At 38.0% G+C, this 17,878-nt stretch overlaps 1 protein-coding gene across 1 annotated transcript in view; it reads left to right on the top strand.

The window, feature by feature from the left end:
- Positions 1-17,878, top strand: part of TSPAN7 (tetraspanin 7) — a 107,282-nt gene that overhangs the window by 76,993 nt on the left and 12,411 nt on the right. Inside the window, exons 2-6 of the mRNA XM_075196430.1 lie at positions 1,974-2,162; positions 7,418-7,492; positions 9,002-9,097; positions 9,903-10,058; positions 16,295-16,378. Coding sequence (XP_075052531.1) covers positions 1,974-2,162; positions 7,418-7,492; positions 9,002-9,097; positions 9,903-10,058; positions 16,295-16,378 — 600 coding nt within the window. The remainder of the gene's footprint in view (positions 1-1,973; positions 2,163-7,417; positions 7,493-9,001; positions 9,098-9,902; positions 10,059-16,294; positions 16,379-17,878) is intronic.

The raw sequence follows: 17,878 nt of genomic DNA, 5'->3' as shown, positions 1-17,878 counted from the left end.
AGGGAACAGGTTCCAAACGCCTGACTACCATGAATGTGAGCTTCACCTACCTTACTTATCCTGTACAGTATTCTTCTGCCATGACAAAAGTTGAACTAGCCTTAGTGCTTCAATCCGTGGATTGCTCACGCTCACCAAGCGACTCCAGAAATACTTCCGGGAGTGAACCAGCACACCCGTACCCTACCACGACCCATGCTCCCGGTTGGCCAAACCTACCTCTGGGGCTGAACTAGCACCCTGTGCCAGCCATACCACGAGCATGTGCACCAAGGGGCTCAACATTTCTCTGTGCCTGTAGTGACACTCGTGTTTTAGATAACCAGGCCCTCGCGGAAATTGTTTACCAAGATTTGGTAATCACCCGTCTCACTACACGGTACTTATATCAGCAGGAAAGAATACACCTCCACCAGGAAGCGAATACCGGGTCCAGGAATCGGGAATGGGAGGGAGGGATGCTTTCCCTGGAACAAAGAGAGCTCACTAACTCCTTCCCGCTCTTTTAATCCATTCCTTTTGCTCCTGTCCCCTATGACACTTTTCCGGACATCCCCACACCTTCCTGCTTTGTTAACCCTTAGTGATCCAAATATTTATACATACAAACTTCAGTTTTTATTTTTCTCAGGCTTAATCCCTCAGTTCTGTTTACCTTTATCATTTTTATTCCATCTGGACTTCTCCCTTATTATGTCCCAACCACACAATAGAGCAGAATGAATTGACACAATTGTCACAGCTCTATTCATAGAATATAGTAAAATGCAATTTACAAATTCAGTACAGAATGTGCAAAGCAAAATTTTGTATTGCGAAACTTTGTTCCTCTGCAGAACAGCCTCTTCTGAAGCAAATGCTCTACATTTTCAACTTCACGTATCTCTGCTATCTTCACTAAACTCTCTTTTTTATTTGTATGAATAACTCTTCTATTGTCTCCAAAGCATATACATTGATTCCTGATTTCACTATAATAGCATCAATTTGGTGCATTTCTGTACACTTTTAGTGTGTTGTTGTATTTATAAGTTTGTGCAGTAAATTGTGACTTGTGTTAGTATTTACATAAGAGGCTGCACAAGCTGAGAATTTTGGGTTACATTTTGCCATTTGAAATGTTAAGCGGCATGGGAGTGACTGGTAACTTGTTGCTTGTTCTTTCTGCTCTTGTAGTGTTTCAGTGTTCGTTATTTTGGCTCAGTGCTTAGCACTTCTGCCTTACAGCACTGGGGTCATGAGTTTGATTCCCGACCATGACCTTAACTGTGTGGAGTTTGTATGCTCTCGTATTTGCGTGGGTTTCCTCCGGGTGCTCCGGTTTCCTCCCACACTCCAAAAACATACTAGTAGGTTAATTGGCTGCTGACATAATTAACCCTAGTCTGTGTGTGAGACTTGATTAACAGCTATATAAGTGAAAGTCTGGCCCTTTTCACAGAGGTGTGCCGTTCTAGTCATACAATCCTTGAATTCCACTTTTACTTCACACCATGTCAGTAAATTTGCATTTTGCAAAATTTAATCTATGAATAGAAGTGGGGCAACAATGGTCAGTTGATTCTGCTGTATGGCATGGTTGGGTTAGGTCGGGAACATCTGTGGCCACATTCTTCCTGCTGAAAATGTATCCGAATGAGGTTAATATTTAGCAGTTATGAAAGTTTTGCTCATCTGTACCATCTGTTGTTCTTCAGATCATTCTCATGCATGTTGAATGTGATAAAAAAAAAAGTAATGTGAAATTCTTTCCTCGAAATTCACCCCTGTGACTTGTACCATTTAATATAAATATTCTACTATATAGCTTACATTTCAGAAAAGCTGAACTTGCCATTTCTAATAATTTACATGGGCCCATTGCTAAATTCCTGATTTTTCTTTAAAATGAGCCTAATCATCCAAGTATATAGGTGTTTGTTTCTTTAACATTCATTTGTCTAATTTACTTTTAATATTTGAATGTCTTACAGATTACTGGCGTTATTCTTCTAGCTGTTGGAGTATGGGGTAAGCTAACACTAGGAACATATATTTCTCTCATTGCTGAAAACTCCACTAATGCCCCCTATGTGCTCATTGGAACTGGAACTACAATCATCGTCTTCGGACTCTTTGGATGTTTTGCCACGTGTCGTGGTAGCCCATGGATGCTGAAACTGGTAAGAAAAATGTATTTGTTGAACTTCCTGTTATGAAGTTTTGTGTATTTTTTTCTGCACTGTTTGATATCTCTCCCATGGAGCAGGACCAGCAGAAATGTGTTGATATCCATATCTTATCACTAGTGCACATGACACAAAGATAAATGATTTATCACTGAAATTGAAACCCTGCCAGGCATTGTTTCGACAGCATATTACGTGCAAGATAAAGAAGTGGAGAATCACTTTTCAACTTTAGACAACTAAAAGATATCCTCCCTCCCGGGATGATAATATACAGCATGGTTTGCCAGAAATTGAGATTGGAATAGCTACCTAAATAAGACTTATAGGTGTCTGTAAGTCAACTCCATGAGTAGTTCATTAAAGGACATGTCCAGCCTAATCAGTTTTTGAAATTTGTTACGTTGCCTCCTTTTACATTTTGTTAGCATTGTTGTAAGTAAAGCAACATATTCTACTACATCTATTACAAGTGAAGCACTAGTGGTGGCATCATTGCTATGTATAATGTACAAGCCATTTTCAGAGCACTAGTTTTCAGGTGTAGCAACAGAGTCACTGGGACTTCACAGGTAACAGATAAGTTGTATTATTTCACAAACAATCATGAAAATATCACAATCCACTTTGATGACCTCTTCAATGATTCCTAACACTATTCTTGTTGGGTTCGCCAGCCCCGTGCGGCACTATATGCAGCCTTTCTCACGGCCTGATTATGTCTTAGTCAGATAAGCTATGTTTAGTTAGATTCAAAATGTACGTGTTATGTGTTTCTAGAGTCAATAAAAATAGTTTATCGAGGAAAAAAATAAAAGAATATTTCACAATAGTATTTTTATAGTAATAGTCACATTTATCAAATATTTTTAATAAGTGAGTCTGACATTAACTGTACAAGCAGGTAAATAAGAAGATCAATTACATTATCTTGTTATCTCTTGAGGGTGCATATTTACACTCCAAAAAGAAAAAGGACTGACATGCTTTCCTCATCATGTAGAGTGTGAGAACAATTAACTGTGTTAATCCTGAAACTTTTTCAAAGAATGAGTTACTCAGTGGTTAAAGGCAAAACCCATAAAACAATAACACTGAGAGACCTGCTGGAGGTGCTCAAGTATCCCTTTCAGTTCCTGGCGACCTTGGCACCAAAAATACAAATAAAAAATGCAAGAATATTCTGAATTGTGTAGGGAAACTGTGCATGAACAATTCTGTAAGCAACATAGTTTAAAATTATATGCAGTGTCTAAAAATAGCATATAATGCCACCCCCAATACCACCACATTAGAAAAGATAAACTCTCTTAGCAAATACCAAAAATACTGTAATTTCTCACTCTTCACTTCTACTAGTCTCATCAGTACATCGAATTCACAGTAAAAAAACAAAAAACGTATATGCTTAAGTGCTTATTCCAGCACTATCCAGTCACACATATCTGACTCACAATCCTACCTGACCATTTTCACATGTGACTGTTCTTTCTAGAATATCTCAGGGGGTAACCAGGTTTTGTGATGGTAAAGTAGCCATTATTCACCTGACTAAACCAGATCTCAGAGGGAGGCAGAATGCAATGAATAAAACTCCGCTCCTACCACACAAATCAGAATCTTATAATAGTACTATTTATGCTTATATGGTGATAAAACGTATACACACTTTTTAGAAGACATTTCTATGCCTAAGCATACAATCTAAATGTTTTAATTTTGAGTACTGCTTTTATTCAAATTAATCATGGCTATTCTTTATGATACTATACTAACATATGTTATTTGCTATACTATATGTGTTCTTTCACAGGTCAACTAGTGACTACAAGGGAATAGTGGAAGTTTGTAACAATGTGCTTGTGCTAAAGACACTCTCACACACTAGTCCTAAGGGATTTATTGCCAACTTTAGGAAAAGGGAGTAAATGAGGAATAAAACATATTTTGTTATCAGAATTTCAACATTAAACACTAGCCCCAAAGTTCTTAATTTTAAACCAGCTAGTCAACAGGAACAGTACTTGCCAGTTCAGCACTTCATTTAGGCAGAAAAATCCCGATTTAATGGGACTGTCCAGACATCCAAATAGTTAGGACTTTTGTCCCTATTGCTGGGGAAAAATGGCTGCTTGTCCATGCTGTTAACCCCCTAGCGTTTAATGAATGCCTCTGTGACCCAAGCAAGGGAATACCTTCCCCTAAAACATAAATAGGCACATTATAATGCTATGGCCTTTTTATGGTTTTCACTGATGGGAGTAAAATGTGTAATCTGCAATAATAGGTTGTGCAGTTTGTGAATCAACCCCGGTGGCTGATAGCTACTCTATGCAAATGTGAGTTTAAATTATGAAGAGCTCAGTTTGTTGCACATAATTGTTCCCAGCAAAGACTGGATAGACTTCTGGCCCAGGATAATAGTTATAGGCCATACTTGAAATGCTGTTTGCAATTTAGTACAGAAAGTCACACTCCAACATCCAGCATATACTGGTATCTGTTGAGAGATTGCAAGCAAGACGGATTCCCAAGGGTTAAGTAGTCAGGGACAAAGCAGGAAGTCTGACGCACAGAATAGTGCATATCTGGTCAGTAACAATACTCAGGATCGAAGCCAATGTGTTAGAGCTCAGAAAGGAGTTCAAAGTGTTAGTCAGCACAGTGGGGAAGTAAATGCACAGAATTTAGTATGCACAAGAACAGGGAATTCGTTGGTTTCGTGGTCAGGCTAACCAATGTGGTCATAAGACACAACAAGTGCAATATACTGCTATAAGGACATGATAATATAGAATCCCAGTGAAAATAGGGACTGAGGCGCGTCAATGATGACCCAAAACCTGAATCCTTTCAAGCACCCTCCTTGTGTATTGCCCCTTGTTTGGCATCCACGGCTAATTGCTCAGCAGTGCTGGCCGCCGTCGGCACTCTGGACTCACAGCACCTACTTCTCGTGCATCCCAACCTGGAAATCATCACAGAGAAGACATGGGAGTTATACTTGGCTGGATTCTATGTTTGTAGAACACAGTTTAAAGGGCATAAGAAAGTTTGGGCTGACAGGCAGAAGCAGGGACAACCAAGGCAGTGGTTTGTGACATTATTTCCACAATTTTCCTGTAAAAGGGTAGAGCCGCCAGCATATCATGTTACATTTGCATTATTTATTTATTTTAATCTTCTTATTAACATTTTGCAATAATAATAATAATAATAATAATAAAAAAAAACAAAAAACTGAACTAAATAAAACCCAACCAAACTACTATTACGTACTAACCCAAGGTACTTGGTATTAATTACATAGCAAACACAGATTATACAATATTTCTACAATATGTAACAAAATGTAACTGATTCATACATATATAAGGACAATAAAGGGTAGGCATATAAACTTACATATTGAGCCATCAGTCAGGTAGATACAGGAGTAAATAAAACTAGAAAACACAGACAGGTAGGAAAAACAATTGATCATCTAATGGCATGTGTGTTTGTATATATATATATATATAGATATATATAGATACAGGACTGGGCGCATCATCTAAGTGGTCTTACAACGACTGCACAGGAGATACCTGGAGGTAATCCATGTTGAGCCGATTCTAAAATAATTCTGCATACAGTTCTTGCTATTAAAGGTGTATATCTCATGCCCCATAGCATCATTCACCAAGGAAATCCATTTCTGGAAACTATGGTTGTCACTAGCTATCCAATGTCTTTGGCTTGGACCGCTAGACTAAATGCATATTGAGATGAAGATTCTCTTTTCCATTCTTTCCCATAATATCCTGTTACTGTGATGGGATTTGTACTGAGGATCTTTTGGTTATGCTTTGCCTTAGGACAAATTTTGCCAAATCTTCCGATCAGAATGTCAGTATATTCTAAATGGGTTTCTTCTTTTCCCCCGTTTGCTTTTGGTCCTAGAACTCCCAGGAGTAATCTTTTTATAATCTGCCAGCACAGTGTGAGCAATTCCTTCCTTTCCTTTCAGCACTGATAGGCCAATTAATTTGTGCACTTTTTGTCAGTATATTGTGTGGGGGCTAGCTGTGATATTGTCATTAATGAATGGCTTCCAGCATCACTCAAAGTGACAAGATTACAGCAAAATTCTAAAAATATAGTTAGGTGGTACGAGGCTTTCATACACTTCAAAGTCTACACTGATCGTGTTCACTTAAACGGAAGGGGGGGGGGGGGGGGGTTAAGAGATTTCCAGTGATACTGATAGTTATATTTGGTCTGTGGTCATGAACAATTTTCTAGTTCTTACAACAGACTTAAGCTGCACATTAAAATCTGATTTGATATTTATATATTCACACTGTTTTTGTACAGTTTAACAACATTTTTCGAGAGGATTGACATCAATTTCACAAATCAGACTTTGAAGATTCTCTGCTGTTCATAATTTTGGGACACTACCTATTATTATTATTATTATCATTTATTATTATTATTATTATTATTATTATTATTTTATTTTGTCTTTTATAAGTAAATTCTTTATTTTTAAATACACTTAGAAATTATATTAATTTACTTAATATAGTATTATACTATCCCATGCAAAATATTTGAATAAAAAATATAAACGTTATCAAAGATCTATGATGATTACCATTATAGATTGATAGATTCTACTGTTTTAGTACTATATACTACTTACTCAAGAGTGAGGGGTAAATGTATCAAGCTGAGAGTTTTCCGGCGGGTTTGAAAAGTGGAGATGTTGCCTATAGCAACCAATCAGATTCTAGCTATCATTTTGTAGAATGCACTAAATAAATGATAGCTAGAATCTGATTGGTTTTTCAAACCCGCCGGAAAACTCTCAGCTTGATACATTTACCCCTGAGTGTGTGTTAGAGCAGAGCCTGGTGTCTGTCGAAGTACTGCATACATAACAAGCAAAATGGTACTCTGCAATTGTGTAATACTAACAAACAGGAACATTGTCACGGTCTTAAAAAACAAAACAAAAACGAAGTTATGTAGTTTTGCTGCCTACAGCACTGGATGAATGCCAATCCCTGTACTATTCCATCCAAAACATAGAAAATAATAAGTGACCCTACAATGAAAACAGTTGGGATATTTACACATTTATAAATATATTTGTAGATTTCCAATATGCTTAATCACTTTGCAATGCTTTGCTGTGTAATGTACATATATAATAGTGCCATATTTCACAAGCCACAGCTTATCCTAATTTATGTGTCTTTCAGTATGCAATGTTTTTATCCTTGGTGTTCTTGGCGGAACTGATTGCCGGAATATCAGGTTTTGTTTTTCGTCACGAGGTAAGTGATTATAATCGCTATTAATGTGTGTGTGTGTGTGTGTGTGTGTGTGTGTGTGTGTGTGTGTGTGTGTTATGTACAGCCTGTGTTATGTATATATAATATAATATTTTTGTACTTCGTTGAGTACCCAGTCCTCTCAATTAAATAACCTGGCTGCATTTATGTTTTATTATATTATATTTTAATGGTTAATGTTTAACTTCTTTTTGGAAGAATCATGATTTCTTTAACTAGGTCATAAAGGAATAGCACAATATAATATATTTGATAATCTGAAATGAAGCCACCGTTTAGTATTAAAATTTGATTCTAATACTATCTTTTGTAGACCTCGTACCGAAGGGATTTTTTTTTTAATTGAAATGAGAGTATATCTTTAAAAAAAAATGTGAGTGGGCAATATTTTTCCAGCGTGCATAGCAGTATATATTCCGTGGATTCTAAAGCTTCTTACTCCATTTCATCATTACATGACTGAACTGCTAATGCATTTTTTGACATGAGCCTATAAAGGATACAAAATTAATACATGATAAAGGTAACCTGATAGCTTTTACAATGTTACATTTAAGCTTTAAATTACAGGATATTGTTGGTGATGAATAGATAAAATTTACATCAGAAATAGCAAATGTATAGTTAACCAATTTATTTTTATGTTGCACACTATAAGGTTGCACAAATGTTTACAATAAACATAGAGTATTTTAGAAAACATGAAATGAGTGCTTGAAGCCGAGCTGACATGACCTATTTCCAAAGTAGAATATAGTAGCCAAAGTTACAGCAATTAGAAAATCATTTGGCAGAAACTAGAGCAGAACATGATCACACTATGGAATTGGGTTATGCAGACAGGTCAACCTGAGGGAATGGGGAAGCTTTGGTCTGGGCAAAAGGTAATTTGTCTTTAATCTAGTGACGTATTTATGAATACGTGAAACCATTGAAGAGCATGGCTTATTAATTCTGGTTGTGAAAGGATTTTTAGTATCTTGTGAAGCTTGCGTTATATGGCAGTCATATCAAAGATTTAATTATTCTTGCAGAAACAAAGTCCTAGACCCATTCCTCGTGATTGTGGTAACATATAATTTGTGGCACAGTTTTACAAAGCCAAGAGTTCACATTACAAAGCTGCTCTGTCTGCTCCATACAGTAAGAGAGCCACAGAGTAATGTTATTAAAACAAACCAGCAGTGTCTGATTATACTAGATTGACAACATGCCATATTCGTCTTTGCTGTGTTGCTCCATCTAGTGGAGGAGTAGGTCATATCTACAATATTTGCTTGTTCTCTGTCATTCTTTTCAACATTTGCCACTTTTTTGGTGTGTTAATTTAGGTCTGCTTTGTATTGCATACTACGTACTTTTATTCTTTCCTTGATGTGGCAGAAAAGTAAGAAATAAACCTAATGCTTACATAAAAAACAATCTGTAGGATATTTTATGTCTATGGTCTTCACTTTTTGAAGATTACATTTTAATCTCTGTTCAATTTAGATAAAGGACACTTTTCTCAGGACGTACACTGAAGCTATCCAGAACTACAATGGCAACGATGAAAGGAGTCGCGCAGTTGACGATGTTCAAAAAAGTGTAAGTTGGAATCTATATGTAACACGTTTTCTTTAAATAATATTTTGTGTCAGGGCTACTTTATGATCGACAGTACACATAGCTGCCAAAGCAGTAACAATGAATACAATTTTGACATCTGGATATCTGTACAGCATCAGAATTGTTGCAGATTGTTTCATTCATTGTCCGAACAAAAGCAGCCATTGTTGTCGTTTTTTTTTTTTGTTTTTTTTTTCACATTTGCATGTAATCTTGTAATCATGGAGTGTTTAAAGGCATATAATACTTAATAGCAAGAACTATATCAGTCATGACGGTGAATATGCTCATTAAAGTCATGCAAAATAGTGGGTTTGCTTATATTTGTCGTGGGACTAATATGATAATGAACATGTACAAACCTCATATTTTCAATTACATTAACTTACAAACTGGAATTGTGAATATAGTGTTGCCACACATCCCAGCGTACAGAACAGGAGAAGGGGTACTATGCATTTGTCAATAGACAAAGAAAGTAAGTGCGGTGAGTGAAAGAGCCCTTTCGAGTCTTGTTTATAAACATTCAGGTGCAACATGTGCATTGAACCACAGCAACCAGTCTGCAATTAGCTGGTATCTGTGCGTTACAAGTTAAAGAATGAAAGCAAGTGTCTGGTTTCTGTGACGTGTTGGTATAAGGGCCCTGCATTATCCCACAGAAATACAAAAAAAGCACAATAATCTCACATTTCCTTCCCTACACAAAACACACAAAGAGAGACACATCTGAAGTAGGTGTCTTGAATGTACGGTCATTGTTCATTTTTCTCTCTCCCCACAGTTGAGTTGTTGTGGAGTGCAGAGCTATACCAACTGGACTAGCAGCATTTATTTCCATGAACATGGGATCCCACCAAGCTGCTGCTCCAACATGAGTGATTGCAGTCCATCAGATATGCGCAACATGACTATTGCTCCAACTAAAGTGTATCAGAGGGTGAGTGCTATGAAACATGCTACAGATGTGTTATATCATCAGAAGGTTTTATCCCAAAAAAAATCCTGGAGACCAGCACTCCTTATATTAAATATTTATTGCCCTCATTTACAAATATAAAATCTCAAATAAGCAGCTGATTAAAGATAGATATGCTCATCCTGAAGAATGATGTAAACAAATTTGCCCATGACAGTGATTGTCAAAAGTGCCCTATGGTCGTTTCTCAAGGGTTGCCAAACCCATAACGATCTAAAAAAGACGCTTAAATAGGCATAATGGTGCCAAACAGAGACATAACACCCCCTCAAACATAGCTAACACCTTAAATTAATAAACAAAATAAACCCGATCAGATAAAATACCCAGTGTATAACCTAAATAAATCCTATATTAAACAAAACGCTTACGATAATGATCATGAACTAAACAACTATAAACTCTGCAATTATCGAGCAGTGTCACTTCCTATTCATACTGGTTAGCATGTAACCAGCAACCAGTCATGGAATCGGTGAAAACTCTGATCACGTGATCGGAAAAAAAGCAAGTCTTGGATGATAAGACTTTATGCAATTTCCAATACCTGACACCCACTGTTGATGAAAAAAGTGTTTGTGCAGTCACTCCTGGATAGATTATCAGTCACCTTTAAAGTATACACTTACTATGTGTGTTTGTGCATGTTTACAAGACAGTGGTGTTGAATCTTGTACTGATTTGCTGAGTTGTCATTTATTTATTATTATTACTATTATTATACAGTATTTTATATAGCGCCAACATATTACTCAGCACTAATAATATGTTTAAAGTAGAGATGCTCACTGACCCTTGTGTTTTGATTTTGGTTTCGGATCTGGATTAACTTCGTACTTTAGTTTTGGCAAAACCTCCCTCGTGTTTTGGTTTTGGACCTAGTTTTTTTTAAGAAAAAATTGCTAAAATATTTTTGGGGGTTTCTACATTATTATTGACCTCAATAACCACTAATTTTACAGTCATTGCCAGTCAATATTGAGCACCTCACAGGTCGCAGTATTTTCATACACTTTCGGACAAAGACTGCAGCGAGCACAAACTCATGGCAGTTCACAGGAAACATTGATTCATAGCAGTGGCAGAAAAAAAAAGAAAAGTGTTGCAAGATGGAATTGTGCTTAGGTCCTCCCACCCACCCTTATGTAAGATATTGAAAAGGACATGTACGGTTTAACAAACCAAGCATTTCAAGGACTGCCACTTTTGTGGCTGAAGTGCTTAGTTTGTTCAGGCCCCCACAATACAAGCTACCAATAGCTTAGCTGCCTTAAGCCCAACCAGAGGCAGGATGATAAATATGTCCAGTTTAAAGAACAGCTAAGACACCTGAGAAAACAAATGGGTGTGTCACCGGCCCCTGCAGATGAAGAATTGTATGATGAAGACGAGGAGATCGCCGACACCCAGAGCACACGGGCGGTACAGTGAAACTGAGAATGGCTCATTAAATCGGTTATGGTTCCTTTGATCGCTCTGCCTGTTACTTGGATAACTGGGGTAATTCTACAGTTAATACATGGCGACGAGCGCTGACCCCCCCGGAATGCGTGTATTTATCAGGCGAAAACCAATCCAGGGTGTCCTGGCGGGTTGGAGATGGTGAACCCAGTGAAAAAGAAAGTATGTGGTCAGAGAAGCAATTGAAAGGATGATTGAAAACAAACTTCATCCTAACACATTATTAAGTCAACCCCGCAGGAAACCACCATTACAGAATTCTCTGTAACATAAATGTCAAAAACAAAAATTTAAAAAAAGAGCTTTTACTTTTTTAATGAAAAAATCACATCTTTAATAAATGTGAAACTTGTAGAAGAACATAAATAAGCATTCCAGCATCAACTAGCTTCCTTTTCTCAGCTAGATCCCTGCACCTGCAATCTACATTGTCATCATCCTCACCCTCATCAGTGTGTACATCATCATCACTCAATACTAATTAATCCCGGCTGGAATCCACCATTATATAAGTCTCTGTACTTTGATCTAAATGCCAGTCCTCGTGGAAATTGTAGTTCATTTTACGACAGAGCGATGACGATTTTTGGGAAATTCTTTTAGACCAGACCAATTGTCAAAATGTTCTGTTGAATCATCTGCATCATCCTTGGGTCTCTTAGAAAAGCTTAGTTGTTTCCTAGCAGCAGTAGCCGGAGAAACTGAAGGAGGGGACGCTGTTGTGTATGTACCACTTCAGCTGTAAACTTGCTCACCAGGAGCTCATTGCTTCTCTTTTGATCTGGGACAGTGGGAAATAAAGAGAAAACATAACTCTTAAACCTAGGAACAAGCATAGTCGCCAAAATGTGGTGATACGATGTCCAGAAGTTGCTAACTCTTCAATCCTCACAAAGCGAGTAAAGTACTTCATCTACAAGTGCAACATACTTAGCGCAACTTCTTTTTTTCTTCTCCTTTTTCAAGTTTTCAAGGTGCTTTTCCAAAAGTCTAATTAAGGGAATCGCTTTGCTCAAGCTATTAGTGTCTGAACTCAGTTCACAGGTGACTACTTTGAATCGTTTCAGCACCTTGCACAACACAGATTGTGTTCTCCACTGTGCTGGACTAAAATACATTCCCCCTCCTTTCCCAATGTAATGGCTTGTGGAGTAAGTGTGGATGGCTTTTCGCTGTTCCTCCATCCTCACAAGCATATAAAGTGTGGAATTCCACATTGTTACCACCTCTTGCTCCAGTTGGTGGCAGGGCAAAATAAATTGTTCTTGCAGCTGCTGCAATTTCCTACATGCTGTTGCAGAATGCGGAGAATGTCCGATGATAACCTGTTTGAAAAACTAAGGGATGTCATTGCAACATGGCTTATCCCGCTTGGACTATCCTGAGGATATGTCATTTGTGATAACGCCACCTATATGTGACAGCATTCTGTCACATTCCCTGTTTTTCTCATACAGTCAACTTGGTAATACCAAGCTTTTTTTTATAACTCAAATTTTATTCAATCAATCTGGGTGACAACCAGCATACGAAGAGATGGCAGAGACATAATACAAAAAGGCAATCACTGTCATAGTATATGTTAGTAATTGCTGTTCATAGCAACATGTGGCACAAAACTGGAAAACTGTAAGGATGGGTGGAAAGGGGTGGGTGGGCGGGAGGGAAGGGGGGGGGGGGTCGTCTGTGCTAGTAAGCTAATACCGGTCGGTGTCTCAGACCTCAGAAGGAGTAACTTTATCTGAAGGATTATTATGAACAGAAGCATCTAGTACAATACCAAGCTTTTAATGACAGTGACATGCAGGATGTTGCTGTCTGTGTCCAGAAATAATTTGGTATTCTGCAACAGCATGTAGGAGATTGCAGCTGCTGCATGAAGAATCAAATTTGAGGGGGAATGTACTGTAGTCCAGCACAGTGGAGAATACTTTCCGTGTAGTGCAAGGTGCTGAACCCACTCTCAGTAGTCACCTGTGAAGTGAGTGCAGACACTGTTCGCTTAAGTCAAGTGATTCCCCTAATTTGACTTTTGGAAAAGCAGCTAGAGAAATTGAATGAGGAGATGAAACTAAGCAATACCGCTAACTATGTAGGACTTATACATCAAGTACTTTATTCACTTTGCCATGATCGAAGAGTTATCAACATATTGAAATCAGATCACTACATTTTGGCAATTGTGCATGATTCTAGGTTAAGAGCTCTTGTCTTTCTTTCCAGCTGACCCAGATCTCAAGAGATGTAATGAGCTCCTGGTCAGCAAGCTGACAGCTCAAGTGGTACATGACACGGCGACTCATCCTCCCTCAGTTTCTATTGCAATTGCTGCTAGGAAAAAACTTAGTTTTCCCAAGACACCCAGAGGTGATGCAGATGAGTCAGCACAACATTCAGCAAAACATTTTGACATTTGTCCTGGTCTAAAAGAATTTCACAAAAATCATGACAGCTCTGTTGTAAAATTAACTACAACTTCCACGGGGAAGGCCATTACCGGCAATTACATCAAAGTACAGAGACTTCTGTAATGATGGATTCCAGCAGGGATGAATTAGTATTGTGTGAGGAGAATGTACACACTGATGAGGGTGAGGATGATGACAGTGTAGACTGCAGGTGCTGGGATCTAGCTGAGAGAAGGGATTTCGCTGATGCTGGTATGCTTGTTAATATTTTGGGTAGAATGGCATGTTGGCAATTTTATGTTTTTTGACAGTAAACTTTCACCTTTTATTAGAGAGGTTTGTTTTTTTTCTTTGAAAGATAAAAGCTTTTTTTTTCTTTTACATTTTTGTTTCCCTGACTTAAAACTACTGTGCACTTGAACATAGACTAGCACATGATGTAGAGGGATTAATATCATCATGACTGAGACTGGAGAGTGTTTCTGTATGAGCAATAGCACAGAGGAATGTGACTGGAGAGTGACAAGGACGCTGCCACCCATCCTGTTTCTGTGTGAGCTATGTCATAGTACAATGTCACTGGAGACTGCCACCCCTCCTCTTCCTCTTCATAAATGATGCTACCCAACTGCACTGGAGAGTGCCAACAACCCTGCTACCCCTTCTGTGTCTCTGGAGGGCGGTACTTATAGAATCCAAAACTCGCGAGATCCATCAACACAACAGTGACGTTTTGCCTCGTTTTCACTTCCAAGAGCGCACAAAAGCACTGAGCCGGCTCGGCTTGGTACTCGGATCTGCGAAGTTCGAGTGGGCTCGGTTCTCGGAGAACCGAGCCCAAGCATCTCTAGTTTAAAGCCATTTTGTAGACTTAGCCCTGTAAACTAGATACATCATCTAACCAGGTAAGCATACACCACACAGTGGTATCTTATGAGGCGATGTCTGGTGGCTTGCAGGGAAGGGGCAGCATAGAAGCGCTTCATGTTCCTGTCATCTTGCTGGCAGCGCAATCACTGCCTAATCAAGCATCAGAACTCCAGCACTGTCTTGGGTAAAAGCAATGTAAGCTTGACCACACACCTGAGGAGTGAAAGTGAAACTCGCTTTCTCTATCACATTTGGACAAACCCTGCAATCTAGGTGCAGCTCCACATGCACACCTGGGGCTAGATTTACTAAGCTGCGGGTTTGAAAAAGTGGGGATGTTGCCTATATTAACCAATCAGATTCTAGCTTTCATTTATTTAGTGCTTTCTACAAAATGACAGCTAGAATCTGATTGGTTGCTATAGGCAACATCCCCACTTTTTCAAACCCGCAGCTTAGTAAATCTAGCCCCTGGTGTTCTTCCCTCTCTTGACCATTACCATAATAACCACTCGCCGTTCTCACTGACATTATATGGCTGCTTTCCAGTAATGGTGGGGTTCTTGCAGAGAGAAGGGTTGGGACAGTATGCCACTAAAGCTTTATTCATGTAGTGGATGTTCTGAAGCAGCAGTGTTGGACAACACCTTTAAAATAATTGATACAAAGTAGTGTAAAATCCAATATAACCTAGATAATTCAATATTCCTGCCATTCTAATCTCTATTCACCCCAAGCAGATTGGCAGGAGTCCATATTACTATGATAGTGAGCACTCAGCACACCAATCTATTATTTCTTGCCTGAATCCTATTGGGAAACTATGAGGTTCATAGTTTGCCATGAATTTGTACATACATTGCCAAAAGTTGGGATGGACTGTTTAATCATGCTGTACTATACAGATAGTTATGTAAGGAATTGAATCAATTTGTACCAGACAGTACATGTATAAAGTGTATTATATGATATCTTTTTAATGTGGTTTTAACACATCTTTTTAACACTGACAGGTTTGTAATGATAATCTGGGGCCTGATTCATTAAGGATCTTAAATGAAGAGGTATCTTATTTAAGTATCCTGGATAAAACCATGTTACAATGCAAAGGGTGCAAACTAGTTTTCTGTTTTGCACATAAGTTAAATACTGACTGTTTTTTCATGTAACTCACAAATATCAACTTTTAAATTTCAGTGTACAAATAAGCTATCAAGTATTTGTGTGCTACATGAAAAAACAGTCAGTATTTAACTTATGTGCAAAACAGAAAAATAATTTTCACCAATTTTCACCCCTTGCATTGTAACATGGTTTTGTCCAGGAGACTTAAATAAAAAACTTCTTAATTTAAGTTCCTTAATGAATCAGGCCCCTGAACTGTTGAGCCTTAATTCACTTTCCGATCTGTTCAACGTGCTTTCATATAAAGTTGATGCTTAATTCTCGTTTTTTCAGGGATGCTATGAACTGGTCACCGACTTCATGGAAACTAACATGGGGATCATTGCTGGGGTGGCTTTCGGAATTGCATTCTCACAGGTAGGGGACGGTTGTTAAATCTGCTATTTTTCCACTCTTCACAAAGTTTCTTTACTGTGTTTGAACAGAAATGACCTTGGATGAATGAATGAAATGTTTAATCAAACTCCTTTAACTTAAATTACTTTACCTTATTCAGCCCAAGGTGTTTGAATAGGTAACATGTGAGAAAATTGGGAGAACACCATTGTGTGTCAGTTGAAATGGGACATGGTATAATGTTTTTTGTTTTCCTGTAAACTGAACTCCATGAAAAGGCTGGATGCTAAACAATATGGTTATTGCTTAATAACGGCTAAATGCACAATTCGGGAATTCTGCTTTACTACTGCTAATAACAAAATAATATCCTTTTGTTTGTAATTTATCCTATGAAAACTAATTTAAATATATTGAATTCAGTACAAGTTATTTTTACATTTCATGTAAACTGGAGTTGGGTTGTCAACTCTGCATATCCTAAGAAAACATTACCCTGGCAGCATGCCAGTCACACATGCTTTATCTTCTAGATTACACACAGGCTGATTTATGAACTGCAAAGTGCAGACCTGCAGTGCTTCCTTAGGCGTAGCGTCAACTTATTACATTTCAGGGCACTTTTGCATCCTTGAAAGTGTCTCGCAAATCCAGTTATTGCCTGTGTGCAAATCCACCTGAAAATGCATGTGTCAAAGATCGTGAAACCTACTAACTCCTTAGAACCACCCCATTTAATAATTTAGACTTTCATTTTTTTTTCTCCCCAAATACTACTATGTTTAACATTATTTTATGGCTAAAATTAATCATATAAATGAGGGAACATCGATTGCCTTTATTACATGTGTTACTTGTGAGTTTTTAAGGCTTTTTATTTCATTGGTCAAACGACGATCCTGCAAAAGTGCATCTGGACTGCAAGCTTCAGCCCATTAAAAGTATAGGATGAGACCTGATCTCCAGAACCTCAGAGATTGTGAAAAAATTGTGGCTTTTTTTGTAGGAGGTGACGGAGGAGTAGTGCATTCTCCATCAAAGTTGAGAAAACCCATCTAACTTTGCTCTCTCCACACCTTTTTAGTTTAAATCGTCTTGTCTTCACAACAGTAGCTTATGCGCCTGACCTGTGCAGAGCAAGAAGCTCCCCTCTACGTTCTCCTGTAAAACCAGTGCAATTGGAAAAAAAAGTAGAAGCGGGGCGTCACAAATCAGTATTTGAATTGCAGTTTTCTACATGTGTGTTCATTATTGAAACTGAAAACTGTTAATTATTTATATTGCACAGTTCACATATGGAGACATAGGGGATCATTTAGCAGTGGATGTATATGCACTTCATTTGAATTGGATGCATCTTCTGAAGTCGTAGTACTTATGCCAGACACACAAATGTGTATGTGCCTGCAGCGTAGAATATTTAGCAGTTAAGCACATGATAGTCATCATGCAGAAGTAGCAATATTTGTTTTTAGCACAGTATTATGTTGTGTACACTTAATACATTATTATGTTGTGTAC

The sequence above is a fragment of the Mixophyes fleayi genome, chromosome 2 (assembly GCF_038048845.1).
Source record: "Mixophyes fleayi isolate aMixFle1 chromosome 2, aMixFle1.hap1, whole genome shotgun sequence".
NCBI classification, from domain to species: Eukaryota; Metazoa; Chordata; class Amphibia; order Anura; family Limnodynastidae; genus Mixophyes; species Mixophyes fleayi.
This window is presented reverse-complemented; position numbering and strand designations above follow the sequence as displayed.